Genomic DNA, 15,461 nt, shown 5'->3' with positions numbered 1-15,461 from the left:
ATCCCTATTTCTCTTTCAGCTGTTAAGAGAATAGGTCAACGCTTTGAAACAACAGGTGATGTTGCCAAAAAAATAGGATCTGGTAGGACCAAAGGCTCTTCGTGCAGGGATGACAACCTGCTGAAATTTACAGTTCTCAAAGACAGGGAAAAAAACCTATAAAACTGTCAGTAGAATTCAAGACAAATTGGCGTGATACGCAGATATAATCGCCACATAAACTTGGTGCATAGACGGAGTGAGCCCTGTGTCCAAACGATTACGAAATGTACTAACTTTAGGTATGGGGCAGTTTTTTGAAACTTTGCAATTTGAAAAGCACCAATCAGTGAACACATTCCATTTCAGTGCATAAAGGCCCCTCGTGGATGGCGCTCTAGCCTGTAATATGGTATTCATAACAGACTGAGCCAATTCTGGCTCTTCCGCTGTGCTCTATTCAATGGCCACTCGTTTAGGCTTCGCAGCTCTGGCTGGGGATGCCAAACCATGCCTTGTGTTGGAGAAGATCTTTCTTCAGTGGTATTTCCCATGGAGGCCCATCCAGTTTGAGTGTCTTGTGCTTGCACAATGAGCGCTGTACTCTTTTGCAACCTTTGTATGTTCATACATGATATAATGCGCCGCTCAGCATTGGGAAGGGACTGTGCATAATATGTGGGTTTTGAAGTGGGAAAGCCCTTGCGTGCCTTTACCAGTGGCTCGGTGTCATATTATGGCGGCGCTGAGGCAGCTGGTGTGGGGTTTTTAGCCAGGCGCTAGCCGGAGACAGAGCAGGAGCGAGCCGGTTGTAATCAAGTACTGCTCTGTTTTGGCATAAAACGTCTGCGAGTATTGCCGAGTTGTGACGTAGCACTCAGCAAATCTATCCATAGAGCCTCTGGAGACACCAGAGCATCAAATAAAGAGGCTTTTCCGTGAGGGTCAGCCAGATGTGACGATACAAAACCACCAGGTTGCTCATTGACTTGCCAATGGCCTGTGCAGAGACTTTCGTGGCTTGCGAAACGTACGTAGTGCGCAGCTCTTTCAACGTCTCTGGATTGTAGCCTTGCTCATCAATTTGTTTGAGGAGCTTAACTTGGAAAACTTAGAGCAACATCATCGCATGGAGTGCTGAACCAGTTTGGCCTGCTGCTGAGTATGCTTTTCCAGCCAGTGCAGACGTTAGTCGACACTGCTTAGAAAGATGAACGGGGCATGAGTTTCAGGTCCTGCTACTCGCCGGGGTCGCTAAAATTGAGTGGAAAAACACTGACACTTCTTTCTGTAAAAAGCTGTCTGTAAGTTTACCCACAAGGCTTAAACATTTAAAGAAATCAAAGGGGGAAACTATCCCATATACTAAGTTACTTTATCTATTTGTTAAATTCTTTCAAATTTCCTAACCAATGATTTGTGGTTAAGACCATTAAAAGGTTAATGTTTTACCATTTTGGGCTTGGCTTATTTTTTATTTATTTTTTGCTCAGGAGTTTATATAGGTTTGTAATATGACACCTTGCAAACATTTCCCAGTCTGATGCTCCTCGCTATGATTTGAAGACCAGACAGCGCGAGACCAGTGCTGATGTTCTGTTGCAGAGAATGCAACGTTTATTTATGAAATACAGACGATAAATGTAACACAAAATACAATGTGCATAGACAGCTGGTATATGCGGAGATGGATTGTTATTCAAACCAGTATCAGAATGCCATTAAATGGATAGTCATATATTTCTGAACCATTACAATGACAGCAAAACTCACACAATATTATGGAATCAGTAATATACCCGGACAGATTAAGTTATCGTCCGCAAACTGTGATAGTGCAATGAAATGAAACCAGTCAAAATGAAACTCCGCCCACTCATCAAGTGAAGCAAGTTAGTACAAAACAGTACTAAAGCGTTTTCGAGAGTACGGAATTCATGGGCAGAAAACAACGGATTCAAATCTTCCTTTCATTGATTTTTTTATTTTATTACATTAAACTTTGGGAATGTTTATAAAAACGGTTCGTTAGAACGGTTTACAAATTACAAGTATTTACAAAAGTCACTGCAACTGTACCCTCTCCCCAAATTGCACTCCGTGAAAGTGAACATTTAATTAATAAACAAAGGAAATACATTTGCATGCTGCAAATTTAAAATCAAGTAAAATGGTGAGCCTAAAAGACAAGTCACCATCAAGGACCCATGTAACCTGCAGTAAAAGTGCTGGTGATTGCATAAACATCCAATTACAGACTATAGTCATCTAAATTCTGGACATTCCGCTCAGTAGCTGGAACGTCTAAATCATTTATAGAAAAGATAATCCTTACTTTGTTGACACGTTTTAGCAAAGCAAACAAATGTTTTTTCTCCAAAATACATGACTGGTTGCATGAACATGAGTTCAGTCACACACATTCAAATGGCATTGAATGTACTGGTCATAAAAAAATAATAAACATAATAATAAAACATACTGAAAAGGGTAAATTAATAAATCCACAGATTAAAAAACAAAGAACAATGTCACTTGCCTATTATGTTGAAAACAAGTTAATTTTGTTTCTCAGTGATTTAAGATCTTAAACTCAAAATCAGACTAACCCAGCCCACATTCTCTGACATGATACAGAAATAAGCAAATCAATCAAAAGAAGACCAACCAATGCAATATCTACAACATGGCCCAAAATAGAAATTGGGAAACTCTGTAGAAATATCAGTATTCCATTTCAGACCTGACAGCTCAGTTACAATTAAGTCTTTCTTGAATAAAGGCATAGAATGCTTGATTAAGCAGGCATCTGAGCAGAGAATGTCATGTTGAAGTTTTTGAGAATAAATGTTATGCATCAATTCTTTACACAAACTATTTCTGTGAATCATTAGCTCTATTGGCCTTCAGTTTGGCTCTAAACTTATGGTTCTGGAGGATAATGGAGTACAGATGATAATTATTTAGTAGTACAGCATATTTGACCATTTCAGTCCTTTAAAGGTTTCAAGCCTGTCCACAGGCCTTGTGTAGTGAGAAAAAAACATTTACAGTCACTGTGTGTGGAAGAAAGAGGGTGAGAAAGGGCAAAGAATAGAGTAACTTCAAAATGAGAGTGACAGTAGCGTGCTGAGTCCAGAAGAGATGATGTTATTTGGCAACACTGCAATGCCATGCAGAGGGGCTCTCTTCTTGTAATCGCTTCATCTTTTTCCCGAAAATTATCCACCAGCTGATACCAATCACAATGCACACTACAGACTCCACATAGTAACCGTCCAATGCAGTCACACATATGCCACCCTCTCTAACACAGAGCTGCAGACAATATAAGTACAGGTTAAAGCAGGGCTGGACAATTTGGACAAAAATCATAACTGTCAATTATCAACATTGTAGTGTTGAGTGATTTTGATAAATATTTACAGTAAAACACTTATTTTGGGTGGGCTTTTAGCAAAAAACTAAATTATTAAAAATGAGTAACAATGTTTCCACTACAGCAGAATACTATGGAGCCCCTTAGAGAACAGGGTGGGATTTTTTTTTTTTCTCTGAAATTATTTTACATGCCCTTGTAACCATATTTTAACCTTTATATCTGTAATTATGTAGTGAAAAAGTAAAACTATGGTAATAAAATCATTTACACTGGTTTTACTGTAGTAATATTGTAGACTGTATTTAATATATTTTTTTGCAGGGTGATAAGACAAAAGAATAATGTTATAAATGTTTATAATTTTTATATATTAAAAATTAAGTTGAAAAGCTTAAAAAATACATTACAAAATGTTTTCCTAGATTTATTCTGCTAAATTAAGTAATTTTTATTTGTCTTGCGCTTTTCACAACACACAATGTTTAAAAGCAGTTTTTATACATTTTAAATTAAGGCAATAGGTACAGTATAGATATATTTATTGACATTGATTAGCAAATGCCTGAAAAGAAAAAAAATATATATTTTTTTTTACCTCTGCTTCTTCTAGGGAGCTGCATGTCTGTCCAGGTGCTCCCTGGCACTCTTTAAAGGTGAGAGGGTCTACCAGCCACAGAGCTAGTGTAGAGGGCCAGTTCCCCCCTAGATTAGTCACAGTGTTCAGAAGTGTCATGTAGGTGCCGCCTATCACAGGGTCACTAACCTTAGCGTGAAAGGCCATACAGGCCACATACATGCTATATAGTGCCACCTAGTGGAGAAACACAAGTATTTGGGCTGATTTAAATGAAGGCATTAGGGAATGTTTTTAAGCAAATGTTCAAGCATTCATCATAGCCATTAGCCAACAACTAAAACATGGGCTACCCAAGTAACCATTGTGTCCTTGAGCAAGGCACTTAACTCCAGGTTGTTCCGGGGGGATTGTCCCTGTAATAAGTGCACTGTAAGTCGCTTTGGATAAAAGCGTCTGCCAAATGTAAATGTAAATGTAAATATGGGGGGGGGGTGCTGGATGTCAGAGGCAGGCTAAATACATACAAATTGTGCCGTTGTGATTTAATGTACTGAGCAACATAATTTTTCCCACAGTGTCCGATATTAAAATCAGTGCAACTCACTTTGCAAAAGGCGTGGCAATTGTCAATATTTCTTCGAGATATGAAATTCAATTCTTCTGTCCAGCTGTTATATTTATATGTATATTTAGTTTTTTTTTTCCAGAGCACCCAAGTCTTCTATTCCCATCTACAGTGATGCTTGATTCAACTTCCTGCGTCTACTACCTGTGCAGATATCAACAGCACAACTGAGTTGTAGTTTGCCAGGTTGAGGTCACAAATGGGTTGAAATTTGTATGATGTGTCAATTGTGTGAGTAGGATGCGTTTCATACAAGATCTGGCAACTGGACAAACTTGGAATAATATATTGATGTGATTATTCAAATAACGAGGTTTGGGCCATACAAATTACAGGAGTTTCCCGGGAGAAATAACAAAATTGGAGGGGGGCGGGAGATGGGTGTGAAATAATGGAGACTCCCAGGAAAAATGGGAGTGTTGACAGGTATGTCATAAAAACTTGAAGAGAAAACTATAACTGAACAACACAAAATACAAGGATATTTATTTGCCAACGTTTTGGCTATCAGCCATTTTCAAGGTTCATAAAGGCTAACAGCTAAGGTTAGTCACTAACCTGATGCACAGCATAGCTTAGCAGCACAACAGCATAGTAATACACAGGGAAGCCCTCCTCCTGCCGAACAGTTGGGGTCCACCAGACAAGTAGGGCATACTCCAGACCAATCAGCAGCCTATAAGGAACGAAACTCACAATCAACCTATTACTTTATTTATCCGAGATGTATTCCTAATATTACATGCATAGCTGACCATTTTCTGTGCCAATCACAACTGTTAATGACAAGTACAAAGTATTCTATAGTTTGTCTGTGGATATTTTTTGTACCTGAATGGAAAAGCCTTGTAGAAAACATCAAGTGGACGTGGACCAGCTGTGTATTTACTAATAACTAAAGGAAGCAGGATCTGCAGGGGCACCATGGGAACTGCCAGAAGAGCCAGCTGCTCTTTAGGAACCCCAGCTTCCACTAGCTTCAGCCCTGTCACAGTGTCCGCAGCAGAGAAACCAATCTGAATGCAGAGATGCAAGGCAAGTTTATTTATATAGTACATTTCAGACACAATGGCAATAAAAGTGTTTTACATATAAAAATAAAATACAAGATACACAAAACAAATATAAAAAAGAACAAGAACAGGAAAATACAAATCTAAATTACTAAAATAAATTTCAACAAATTCAAAATGAATAAGAAAAAGGATATTAAATATTTAACACCATCCAAAACGGTTGTTAACTTCCCTGATTAAACAAAGGATAACCAAAAATTGTTAACACATTGAGAAAAAGTTATATAAAAATAAAATAATTAAAATGAAAGAAAGACAAAAGCAAAACGATTCAATAAGGGCAGCACAATGCTCAGTCAGAAAATGCACAGCTAAACAGATGTGTTTTCAGTCTGGATTTACAGTTGAAATCAGTTCACACACACTTAGGTTGAAATAATTCGAACTAATTTTTGAACCACTCCACAGATTTCATATTAGCAAACTATAGTTTTGGCAAGTCTTTTAGGACATCTACTTTGTGCATGACACAAGTAATTTTTGTTGAACTGTTTACAGACAGATTGTTTCACTTTTCAGTGACTATATCACAATTCTAGTGGGTCAGAAGTTTACATACACCAAGTTAACTGTGCCTTTAAGCAGAGTGGAAAATACCAGAAAATTATGTCAAGCCTTTAGGCAATTAGCTTCTGATTGGCAAATTGGAGTCAATTGGAGGTGTACCTGTGGATATATTTTAAGGCCTACCTTCAAACTCAGTGCCTCTTTGCTTGACATCATAGAAAAATAAAAAGAAATCAGTCAAGACCTCTTGATTGGAAAAAAATGTGTGGATCTCCACAAGTCTGGTTAATCCTTGGGGGCAATTTCCAAACACCTGAAGGTACCACATTCATCTGAACAAACAACAGTACGCAAGTATAAACAATGTGGGGCCATCCAGCCATCATACCGCTCAGGAAGGAGACACATTCTGTCTCCTAGTAGTCCTATTAGTTTTGTGCGAAAAGTGTAAATCAATCCCAGAACAACAGCAAAGGACCTTGTGAAGATACTTGAGGAAACAGGTAGACAAGTATATACACTCACCTAAAGGATTATTAGGAACACCTGTTCAATTTCTCATTACTGCAATTATCTAATCAACCAATAACATGGCAGTTGCTTCAATGCATTTAGGGGTGTGATCCTGGTCAAGACAATCTCCTGAACTCCAAACTGAATGTCAGAATGGGAAAGAAAGGTGATTTAAGCAATTTTGAGTGTGGCATGGTTGTTGGTGCCAGACGGGCTGGTCTGAGTATTTCACAATCTGCTCAGTTACTAGGATTTTCACGCACAACCATTTCTAGGGTTTACAAAGAATGGTGTGAAAAGGGAAAAACATCCAGTATGCGGCAGTCCTGTGGGCGAAAATGCCTTGTTGATGCTAGAGGTCAGAGGAGAATGGGCCGACTGATTCAAGCTGATAGAAGAGCAACTTTGCCTGAAATAACCACTCGTTACAACCGAGGTATGCAGCAAAGCATTTGTGAAGCCACAACACGCACAACCTTGAGACGGATGGGCTACAACAGTAGAAGACCCCACCGGGTACCACTCATCTCCACTACAAATAGGAAAAAGAGGCTACAATTTGCAAGAGCTCACCAAAATTGGACAGTTGAAGACTGGAAAAATGTTGCCTGGTCTGATGAGTCTCGATTTCTGTTGAGACATTCAGATGGTAGAGTCAGAATTTGGCGTAAACAGAATGAGAACATGGATCCATCATGCCTTGTTACCACTGTGCAGGCTGCTGGTGGTGGTGTAATGGTGTGGGGGATGTTTTCTTGGCACACTTTAGGCCCCTTAGTGCCAATCGGGCATCGTTTAAATGCCACAGCCTACCTGAGCATTGTTTCTGACCATGTCCATCCCTTTATGGCCACCATGTACCCATCCTCTGATGGCTACTTCCAGCAGGTTAATGCACCATGTCACAAAGCTTGAATCATTTCAGATTGGTTTCTTGAACATGACAATGAGTTCACTGTACTAAAATGGCCCCCACAGTCACCAGATCTCAACCCAATAGAGCATCTTTGGGATGTGGTGGAACGGGAGCTTCGTGCCCTGGATGTGCATCCCACAATCTCCATCAACTGCAAGATGCTATCCTATCAATATGGGCCAACATTTCTAAAGAATGCTTTCAGCACCTTGTTGAATCAATGCCACGTAGAATTAAGGCAGTTCTGAAGGCGAAAGGGGGTCAAACACAGTATTAGTATGGTGTTCCTAATAATCCTTTAGGTGAGTGTATATCCACAGTAAAACAAGACCTATATCAACATAACTTGAAAGGCTGATCATCAAGGATGCTCATCACTTCTTCAAAACCGCCCTAAAAAAGACAGACTACAGTTTGCAAGTGCACATGGGGACAAAGATCTTACATTTTGGAGAAATGATCTCTGGTCTGATGAAACAAAAATGTAACTGTTTGGCTATAATGACCATCGCTATGTTTGGAGGACAAAGGGTGAGGCTTGCAAGCCAAAACAAAACCATCCCAGCCATGAAGCATGGGGTGGCAGCATCATGTTGTGGGGGTGCTTTGCTGGAGTAGGGACTGGTGCACTTAACAAAATAAATGGCATCATGAAGAAGGAAAATTATGTGGATATATTGAAGCAACATCTCAAGACATCAGCCAGGATGTTAAAACTCGGTCGCAAACGGGTCTTCCAAATGGACAATGACCCCAAGCACACCTCCTAAGTTGTGGCAAAATGGCATAAGGACAATAAAGTAAATGTAGTGGAGTGGCCTTCACAAAGCCCTGACCTCAATCCAATAGAAAATTTGTGAGCAGAACTGAAAAAGTGTGTGCGAGCAAGGAGGCCTACAAACCTGACTCAGTAACACCAATTCTGTCTGGACGAATGGGCCAAATTTCCAGCAATTTATTGTGAGAAGCTTGTGGAAGGCTACCCAAAGAATTTGACCCAAGTTAAACAATTTAAGGGCAATGCAACCAAATACTAACAAAGTGCATATAAACTTCTGACCCACTGGAAATGTGATGAAAGAAATAAAAGCTGAAATATATTATTAGTGGTGCTTGCCAAAGGCAAGGTATCACTATTGTTATTCGCCATACTTATTATTATTATAATAAGTAAAAAAATCAGAAAAAATCCCATAGACTTAACATTGCGACAAACTTTGACGAGTCACAGCTCCGAGCGAGAATTTCGCAGAAACGTGTAATTTACCACATTTGAAGAGGCTGGCAGGCTCTGTAAGAGCATACCTCAATATGGGGTAAAAGTTGCACCCCTAGGGGGCAGGAGCTGCCCAAAGTTGCCCCATTGACTTACAATGGTGTAGGACGGCCCATGAAATGAAATTGCATAGGGATTTTGTATTGAACATAGCTCTGGATCACAGTGTCATAGAGACAAGGGGTGGGCTCATTTTACTCAGATGACCAATCAGTCTCTCAGGATCATTGTGAAGCTATCAAGCCACGCCCTAGCAACCATTTAGAGCACCTCAGCAACAAGTCCCATAGACTTCTAATGAAAGAGTTCAAAGGGATATCTCCGGATAGAAGTGTCATAGAAACACAAGGGTGGTCTCGTTTGACTCTGGGCAGCAAACAGCCAATCATGAATCACCTCAACACTTCCTAGCCCCTCCCTACCAACCACTGTCAAGCACCTTAGCAACCAAACTCCATAGACGGATATCTTCCGTTCTGAATGTCACAGAGGCATGGGAGTTGGTTTATATCATTCATACTGACAAGCAGCCTTTGGAGATTCATGATTGGCAGCTACCAAGCCACTCCCTACCAACTAAACAGAGTACCCTAGCAACCGTTTAGCAATAACTATATCTCTGCACCATAAAATCATAGAGACTTCTGGGTTGATTTATTTCAATCAGGATGGCAAGGAGACTTGATAAGTATCACTATGGTAACTGCCTAGCAACCAGATGGGGTTACCCGAGTAACAAATCACATATCTCTGCACTATAAAATCATAGAGACTTCTAGGTTGATTTATTTCAATCAGGATGGCAAGGACACTTGATAAGTATCACTATGGTAACTGCCTAGCAACCAGATGGGGTTACCCGAGTAACAAATCACATATCTCTGCATCAGAAAAACGTAGAGACTTCTGGGTTGATTTATTTCAATCAGGATGGCAAGGACACTTGATAAGTATCACTATAGTAACTGCCTAGCAACCACATGGGGTTACCCTAGCAACCAAGTAACAAATCACATATCTCTGCACCAGAAAATCGAAGAGACTTCTGGGTTGATTTATTTCAATCAGGATGGCAAGGACACTTGATAAGTATCACTATGGTAACTTCCTAGCAACCAGATGGGGGTACCCTAGCAACCGGGTAACAAATCACATATCTCTGCACCAGACAATCGTAGAGACTTCTGGGTTGATTTATTTCAATCAGGATGGCAAGGAGACTTGATAAGTATCACTATGGTAACTGCCTAGCAACCAGATGGGGTTACCCTAGCAACCGAGTAACAAATCACATATCTCTGCATCAGAAAAACGTAGAGACTTCTGGGTTGGTTTATTTCAATCAGGATGGCAAAGACACTTGATTAGAATCACTATGGTAACTGCCTAGCAACAAGGAGGGGTTACCCTAGCAACCAAGTAACAAATCACATATCTCTGGATCAGAACATCGTAGACACTTCCGGGTTGACTGATTTTACTCAGGATAGCAAGGAGACTTGATAAATATCACTATGGTAACTGCCTAGCAACCAGATTGGGGTACCCTAGCAATCGAGTAAAAAAAAACATATCTCAGCAGTTATAAAATGCTATTTTACGAGTTTTGCCACAGCAAGCACCACTCACATTCTAGTTCTCTCTACTATTATCCTGACATTTCACATTCTTAAAATAATAAAGTAGTGATCCTAACTGACCTAAGACAGGCAATGTTTTCTATGATTAAATGTCAGGACTTGTGAAAAACTGAGTTTAAATGTATTTGGCTAAGGTGTATGTAAACTTCTGACATAAACTGTAAATGTGGCTACTGTTGGGGGTACTAAACTCTTCTGGAAGCTGGTTCCAGCTGCGGGTGGCATAAAAGCTAAACGCTGTCTCACCTTGTTTTGAGGGAACCCTCTGTATGTCTAACTGACTTGATCCGAATGATCTGAGAGGTTTTGTTTGGTTTGGATGAGAATCCTGGCAGCGGCATTCTGAATGAGCTGCAGGTGTCTAAAGGTCTTTTTGGGAAGGCCGGTTGAGTCCATTGCAGTAGTCTACCCTACTGGTGATGAATGCATGAACAAGTTTCTGTAAGTCTTGACTGGATAAAAAACATCTAATTCTGGCTATATGTTTTAGATGACTGATTTAGTTATTGCTCTGATGTGACTACTGAAACTAAGGTCCGACTCCAAAATGACACCAAGATTTTTAACTTGATTTTATGTCTTTAGGCCCCTGGCGTCAAGGTATGCATTCACCTTTGGAATTTCGCCTTTGTTGCCAAATACAATGACCTCTGTATTGTCATTGTTTAACTGAAGGAAGTTTTGGAACATCCAACTGTTAATTTCATCAATGCACTGGCAAAGAGACTCTATGGGGCTGTAGTCATTTGGCAATAGGGCTAGATAGATCTGGGTATCGTCTGCATAGCTATGAATGCAATTTGGTTCTTTTTCATCATTTGGCCGAGTGGGGGTATAGAGGGAGAGGTGCAAGAACTTAGCCTTGTGGGACTCCACACGTCATGGATGTCCACTAAGGTTCATAGTTGCCTATGATCACATAGTAACCCCTACCTTCTAAATAGGACCTCAACCAGCTGAGGACCATTCCAGAGAGCCCGATCCAGTTTTCCAATCTGTCTAGGAGTATGTTGTGGTCAACAATGTCAAAAGCAGCACTGAGATCTAATAATACCAGCACTGATATTTTGCCTCAATCAGTTTTTAGCTGAATATCATTAAGGATCTTTATGAGCACCGTCTCTGTGCCATGATGCTGTTGGAAACCAGACTGTAAATTGTCCAAGTAGCCATTCGAGATTAAGAATTTATTTAGCTGACTGAAAACAACATTTTCAATGATTTTGCCTATGAAATGAAGATTTGAAATGTCAGAGAGCATAGGCAACCTGTGTTGGGGGTTTGTTAGTCTCTCCACAGTAACAAATAGAGTGGGGTGTTGTTTATATTGCTGTTAATAATGTGAAGAAAGATGAACTGAATTGATTTGCATAGAACTACAAAGATAATATAATCCAACAGTAAATATAGGGCCTCTGTGGACAGTAAAGTCTCAAGTTTTGACCAGAATAATAAAAAAGAGACACCTTGATTAAGTGGCATTACCTTAGCAGTTAGCAGCAGGATACAGAAGGTAAAGACAGTGGGCAACTTAATGATGGAGAACAAAAGCTTATAAGTTTCCATAACACCCTTTGCCTCCTCTCTTGGCTTCTTCTTGGAACAGTGTTGTCTGCCATTCTCCTTTTTCAGGACCGCAACCAGAGTGGTTGACACCATGAAAACAATCCCCCAGAAAAACAAGAAATCTGAGAAGCAGAACAGAACGAAGTACAAAGTATCAGTATAGCTGCATGCAAATTTAATTTGTTAGGCCTATTCAATATTTCTAAAAGACAAATCAATAGAACTAATCATTAAATGAATGATTACATTAGATGTTATACATTTGAATGCATATGTCTTTTGTCCTCAAAATAATTAGTCATTAAGCAACTCTCTTCAAACCTTTTAAATGCCTTTTGAAATGGTTAGCCCAGGTTCATTTTTAACACTGGGTTAATGTAATCAGGTATATCAGCTCCATGTTTTACATTGTTAATACTTGTGACGAGGAGGAGGGCGTGGCCAGGCCATAAGTTTGGACGCCTGGTGCTGGTTTACCTCAATCAGCCAGGAGAGGTATACGTAATTCACATTAAATATTGGCACCACAATTCAATTTTAAGGTGGACTTAACCCATGGTTAAAAAACATTATGAAAATTAGCTCCCAGATATGTATGACTTTCTTCTGCTGAACACAAACACAGATTTTATAAAGAATAAAGGCAGCATACAAGTAATCTATAAGACTCCAGTGAATAAATCCATGTCATCAGAAGCGATATGATATGTGTGGGTGAGAAACAGATCAATCTTTAAGTCCATTTTAACTATAAATTCTCCTCCCTGTATTGTAGGTGGCAAAATGCATGATGAATGTGAATCACCAAAAAAACAAAAAAAAGAATGTGAAAGTGAAGATTTATAGTATAGACTTAAATATTGATTGGTTTCTCCCACACTGATATTGCTTCATAAGACATGGATTTAACCACTGGAGTACTATGGATTACTTTTATGATGCCTTTATGTGCTTTTTGAGCTTCAAAATTCTGGCCACCATTCACTTGCATTGTATGGACCAAAAGAGATATTCTTGTAAAAATCTTCATTAGTGTTCTGCAGAAGAAAGTCATACATCTGGTATAGCATGAGAGAAATTCCGAAATAATATTTGGGTGAACAATCCCTTTAAAGCAATGCCCCATGATCAATAAAAGTTGAGCTCAATCGAGCATGTTATTTATTTTTACTCATCCCACGCTTATAAGAAAAAACAAAAATAGCAGTAAGGCGCATAATCTATCATAAAAAAATAAAATAAAAAAAGATCTATACACCATACACCACCATACATGATTTTAGTGTAATTACATTTCTTACTAACCTTATCTATGTAAAGTAATTTCAAATATTACGAAGTCATTGCCATAACAACACAACGCTGGTAAACATTGTGATTTTGGGTTGCTTTTGTCACACTAAAATCATGTATAACATTCATGTATTGTGGCTATACTTTTGAAAGTGTGTGTATTTTAGCATTTATGGACTTGCTCCATTCATTCCATTGCAAGTGCCCACAATTTTAGGTTTAAATAAACAAGGTAAGAGTCCAAATTATTTTCTGTAGTAATCAATATTATTCTAAGCTGTCGATTGAGCTATGCTTGTATTGAACCAGGAACATTTCTATAAGACATGTTGAGCAATAGTGCAGAAGGCCTAAAAGTTATTTGACAATTAGCCCAAATGCAATTAAACAGTGCAACAGTCCAAACAATGCGTGACAATATCCATGTACTTCTAATTTTAAATAAACAGTTAGCAGATCTTCTTTACCTGAGAGTGTTACAATGCCCTGTTCCTGAGGCTCAAACCTCAGATACTTGTTGCAAAAATCAGCAGACTCAAGAGCAAGAAACAATACATTGCCTAGGAAATATCCAGCTGTCTGGCCCACAGAGTTACAAGTGGAGGCATAACCCACATTCTCCCTGGACAGCATGGTCAAAGCCCAGCCATCAACGGCAATATCTTGCGTGGCTGCAAGGAAAGCCAGAATGAAGAAGACTGCAGTCAGGGTGATCACATCAGGTCCCTTCTGTCCATCTGTCTGAAGCATTGCATCGACAGTGGATGACAGATAGAGCATAAAAAGACCCAGCAGATATTGAGTGGGTACCAGCCACGACTTCCTCCTACCAAATTTCCCCAGGTATAGCGAGTCCACCAGGGGAGCCCAGAGCAGCTTTAGGCTGAAGGGCCAAAAGACGAAGCTAAAATAGGCTTGGTCCTTGTAGCTGACGCTCTTACTCTGCATGATGAGAGGGATGCTTCCAGCCAGGCCTAAGGGAATGCCCTGAAGCACATACAAGAACAGTAGCAGGGCAACACTGCCCAGCTCTCCGTGAATCCCATTACGCACATTAGCTGGTCCATCTTCCCTGTCTGAGTTCTGCAAAAGAGCTTCCTTGTCGTCATCATCCACATCTAAATCAGACAGCATGGGCTCCCTTTCACTCACGTCCAATTTGGACACCAGAGGCTTCCGCTGCCTCCCATTCTTGTGCGTAATGGCTTCAGACAGTTTCATCTTAATCTGCTAGGCATCAATCCCGAAACGTCTTCAAAAGATCTGTATTAATAATAAAACAAATTAATAAATAAATAATGCAAATACAACGAACAGCTTTGTCAATGTGTTTGGAGAAAGCATTGAGCAAAAAAAACTTATTGACAGAAAGAGCAAAGCAAATAGCCATCAAAGCATTAGTACCCAGATTATACTATAGAAAAAAGAGGTAAAGAAAAAAGATGTTCTCTGAAGTCAAAACACTTATAGAAAACAAAAATGATGAGCAGGTTCTGATCCTTGCCACAAAGCTAAATAAACATTACCATTACAGATGACATAACAACATGGAGCGACACATTCATTCATTGACAGACTCAAACACAAAGTTGAGGTGGTAAAGAAGCAGAGAAGACTTACTGGTTACCTTGCACTATGATGACATACCACATGACAAGTAAAGAATCAATGAATCAGTGGATAAATATTGTGTGTATAACGCTCGTTAAAACGTCGATGGAGGACCGATGTTGTGTGATTTCAGACGAGTTATGATTTACCGAAAATAACGTCCACATAAATGCAATATATTTAGTGTTTACAAGGTGTTGTAAACGCGTATTTGCACTAGACTGCTGAAATGAGAAGCCGGAGAGGTGCGCCGTGTAAATTCGTCCGAATGTTTCAGCTGACGTGTCTTAAAGATTCCGTTTTTTAGTTCCGCCCGGTTTTCATCGTGAGTCGCTGTTTCTTTGTCCACAATTTGTAAAGATAATAAATATTACGTCCATGCATACATTTAATAATCTACTAGAACATTAAGCTTGGAAAAAATAGGCTTATTGTCGAATATTACGGTTGATGTGTTTAACAAAAGCTTGTAAGTTTCCATAACACCCTTTGCCTCCTCT

At 39.5% G+C, this 15,461-nt stretch overlaps 1 protein-coding gene across 2 annotated transcripts; it reads right to left on the bottom strand.

Annotated features, from left to right (window-relative positions):
- Positions 1-1,657: 1,657 nt before the first annotated feature.
- LOC127622835 (acetyl-coenzyme A transporter 1-like) lies at positions 1,658-15,189 on the bottom strand. 2 transcript variants are annotated; one of them, XM_052096938.1, is made up of 7 exons: positions 14,971-15,189; positions 13,818-14,613; positions 11,977-12,179; positions 5,395-5,579; positions 5,122-5,239; positions 3,957-4,172; positions 1,658-3,297 (listed from the first exon to the last, which is right to left on the bottom strand). In XM_052096938.1, exons 2-7 carry the CDS (start codon positions 14,569-14,571, stop codon positions 3,130-3,132), a joined length of 1,644 nt encoding a protein of 547 aa, XP_051952898.1. In that variant the 5' UTR covers positions 14,572-14,613; positions 14,971-15,189; the 3' UTR covers positions 1,658-3,129. The 2 variants fall into 2 exon arrangements, with proteins under 2 accessions (XP_051952898.1, XP_051952897.1); XM_052096937.1 differs by having other exon boundaries at positions 14,978-15,189.
- Between the last annotated feature and the right edge of the window lie 272 nt (positions 15,190-15,461).

This window comes from Xyrauchen texanus, chromosome 29 (assembly GCF_025860055.1).
Source record: "Xyrauchen texanus isolate HMW12.3.18 chromosome 29, RBS_HiC_50CHRs, whole genome shotgun sequence".
Taxonomy (NCBI): Eukaryota; Metazoa; Chordata; class Actinopteri; order Cypriniformes; family Catostomidae; genus Xyrauchen; species Xyrauchen texanus.
The sequence above is the reverse complement of the archived record's forward strand: the minus strand, read 5'-3'. Positions and strand labels throughout refer to the sequence as shown.

Excerpts from the sequence above, each read along its gene's own strand:
- LOC127622835 (XM_052096938.1), bottom strand. The coding sequence starts at position 14,571 with ATGAAACTGTCTGAAGCCATTACGCACAAGAATGGGAGGCAGCGGAAG. Across the intron at positions 5,240-5,394 it reads TACAAGGCTTTTCCATTCAG|GCTGCTGATTGGTCTGGAGT; the intron begins GTACAAAAAATA and ends CGTTCCTTATAG. Across the intron at positions 4,173-5,121 it reads TAAGCTATGCTGTGCATCAG|GTGGCACTATATAGCATGTA; the intron begins GTTAGTGACTAA and ends TTTCTCCACTAG.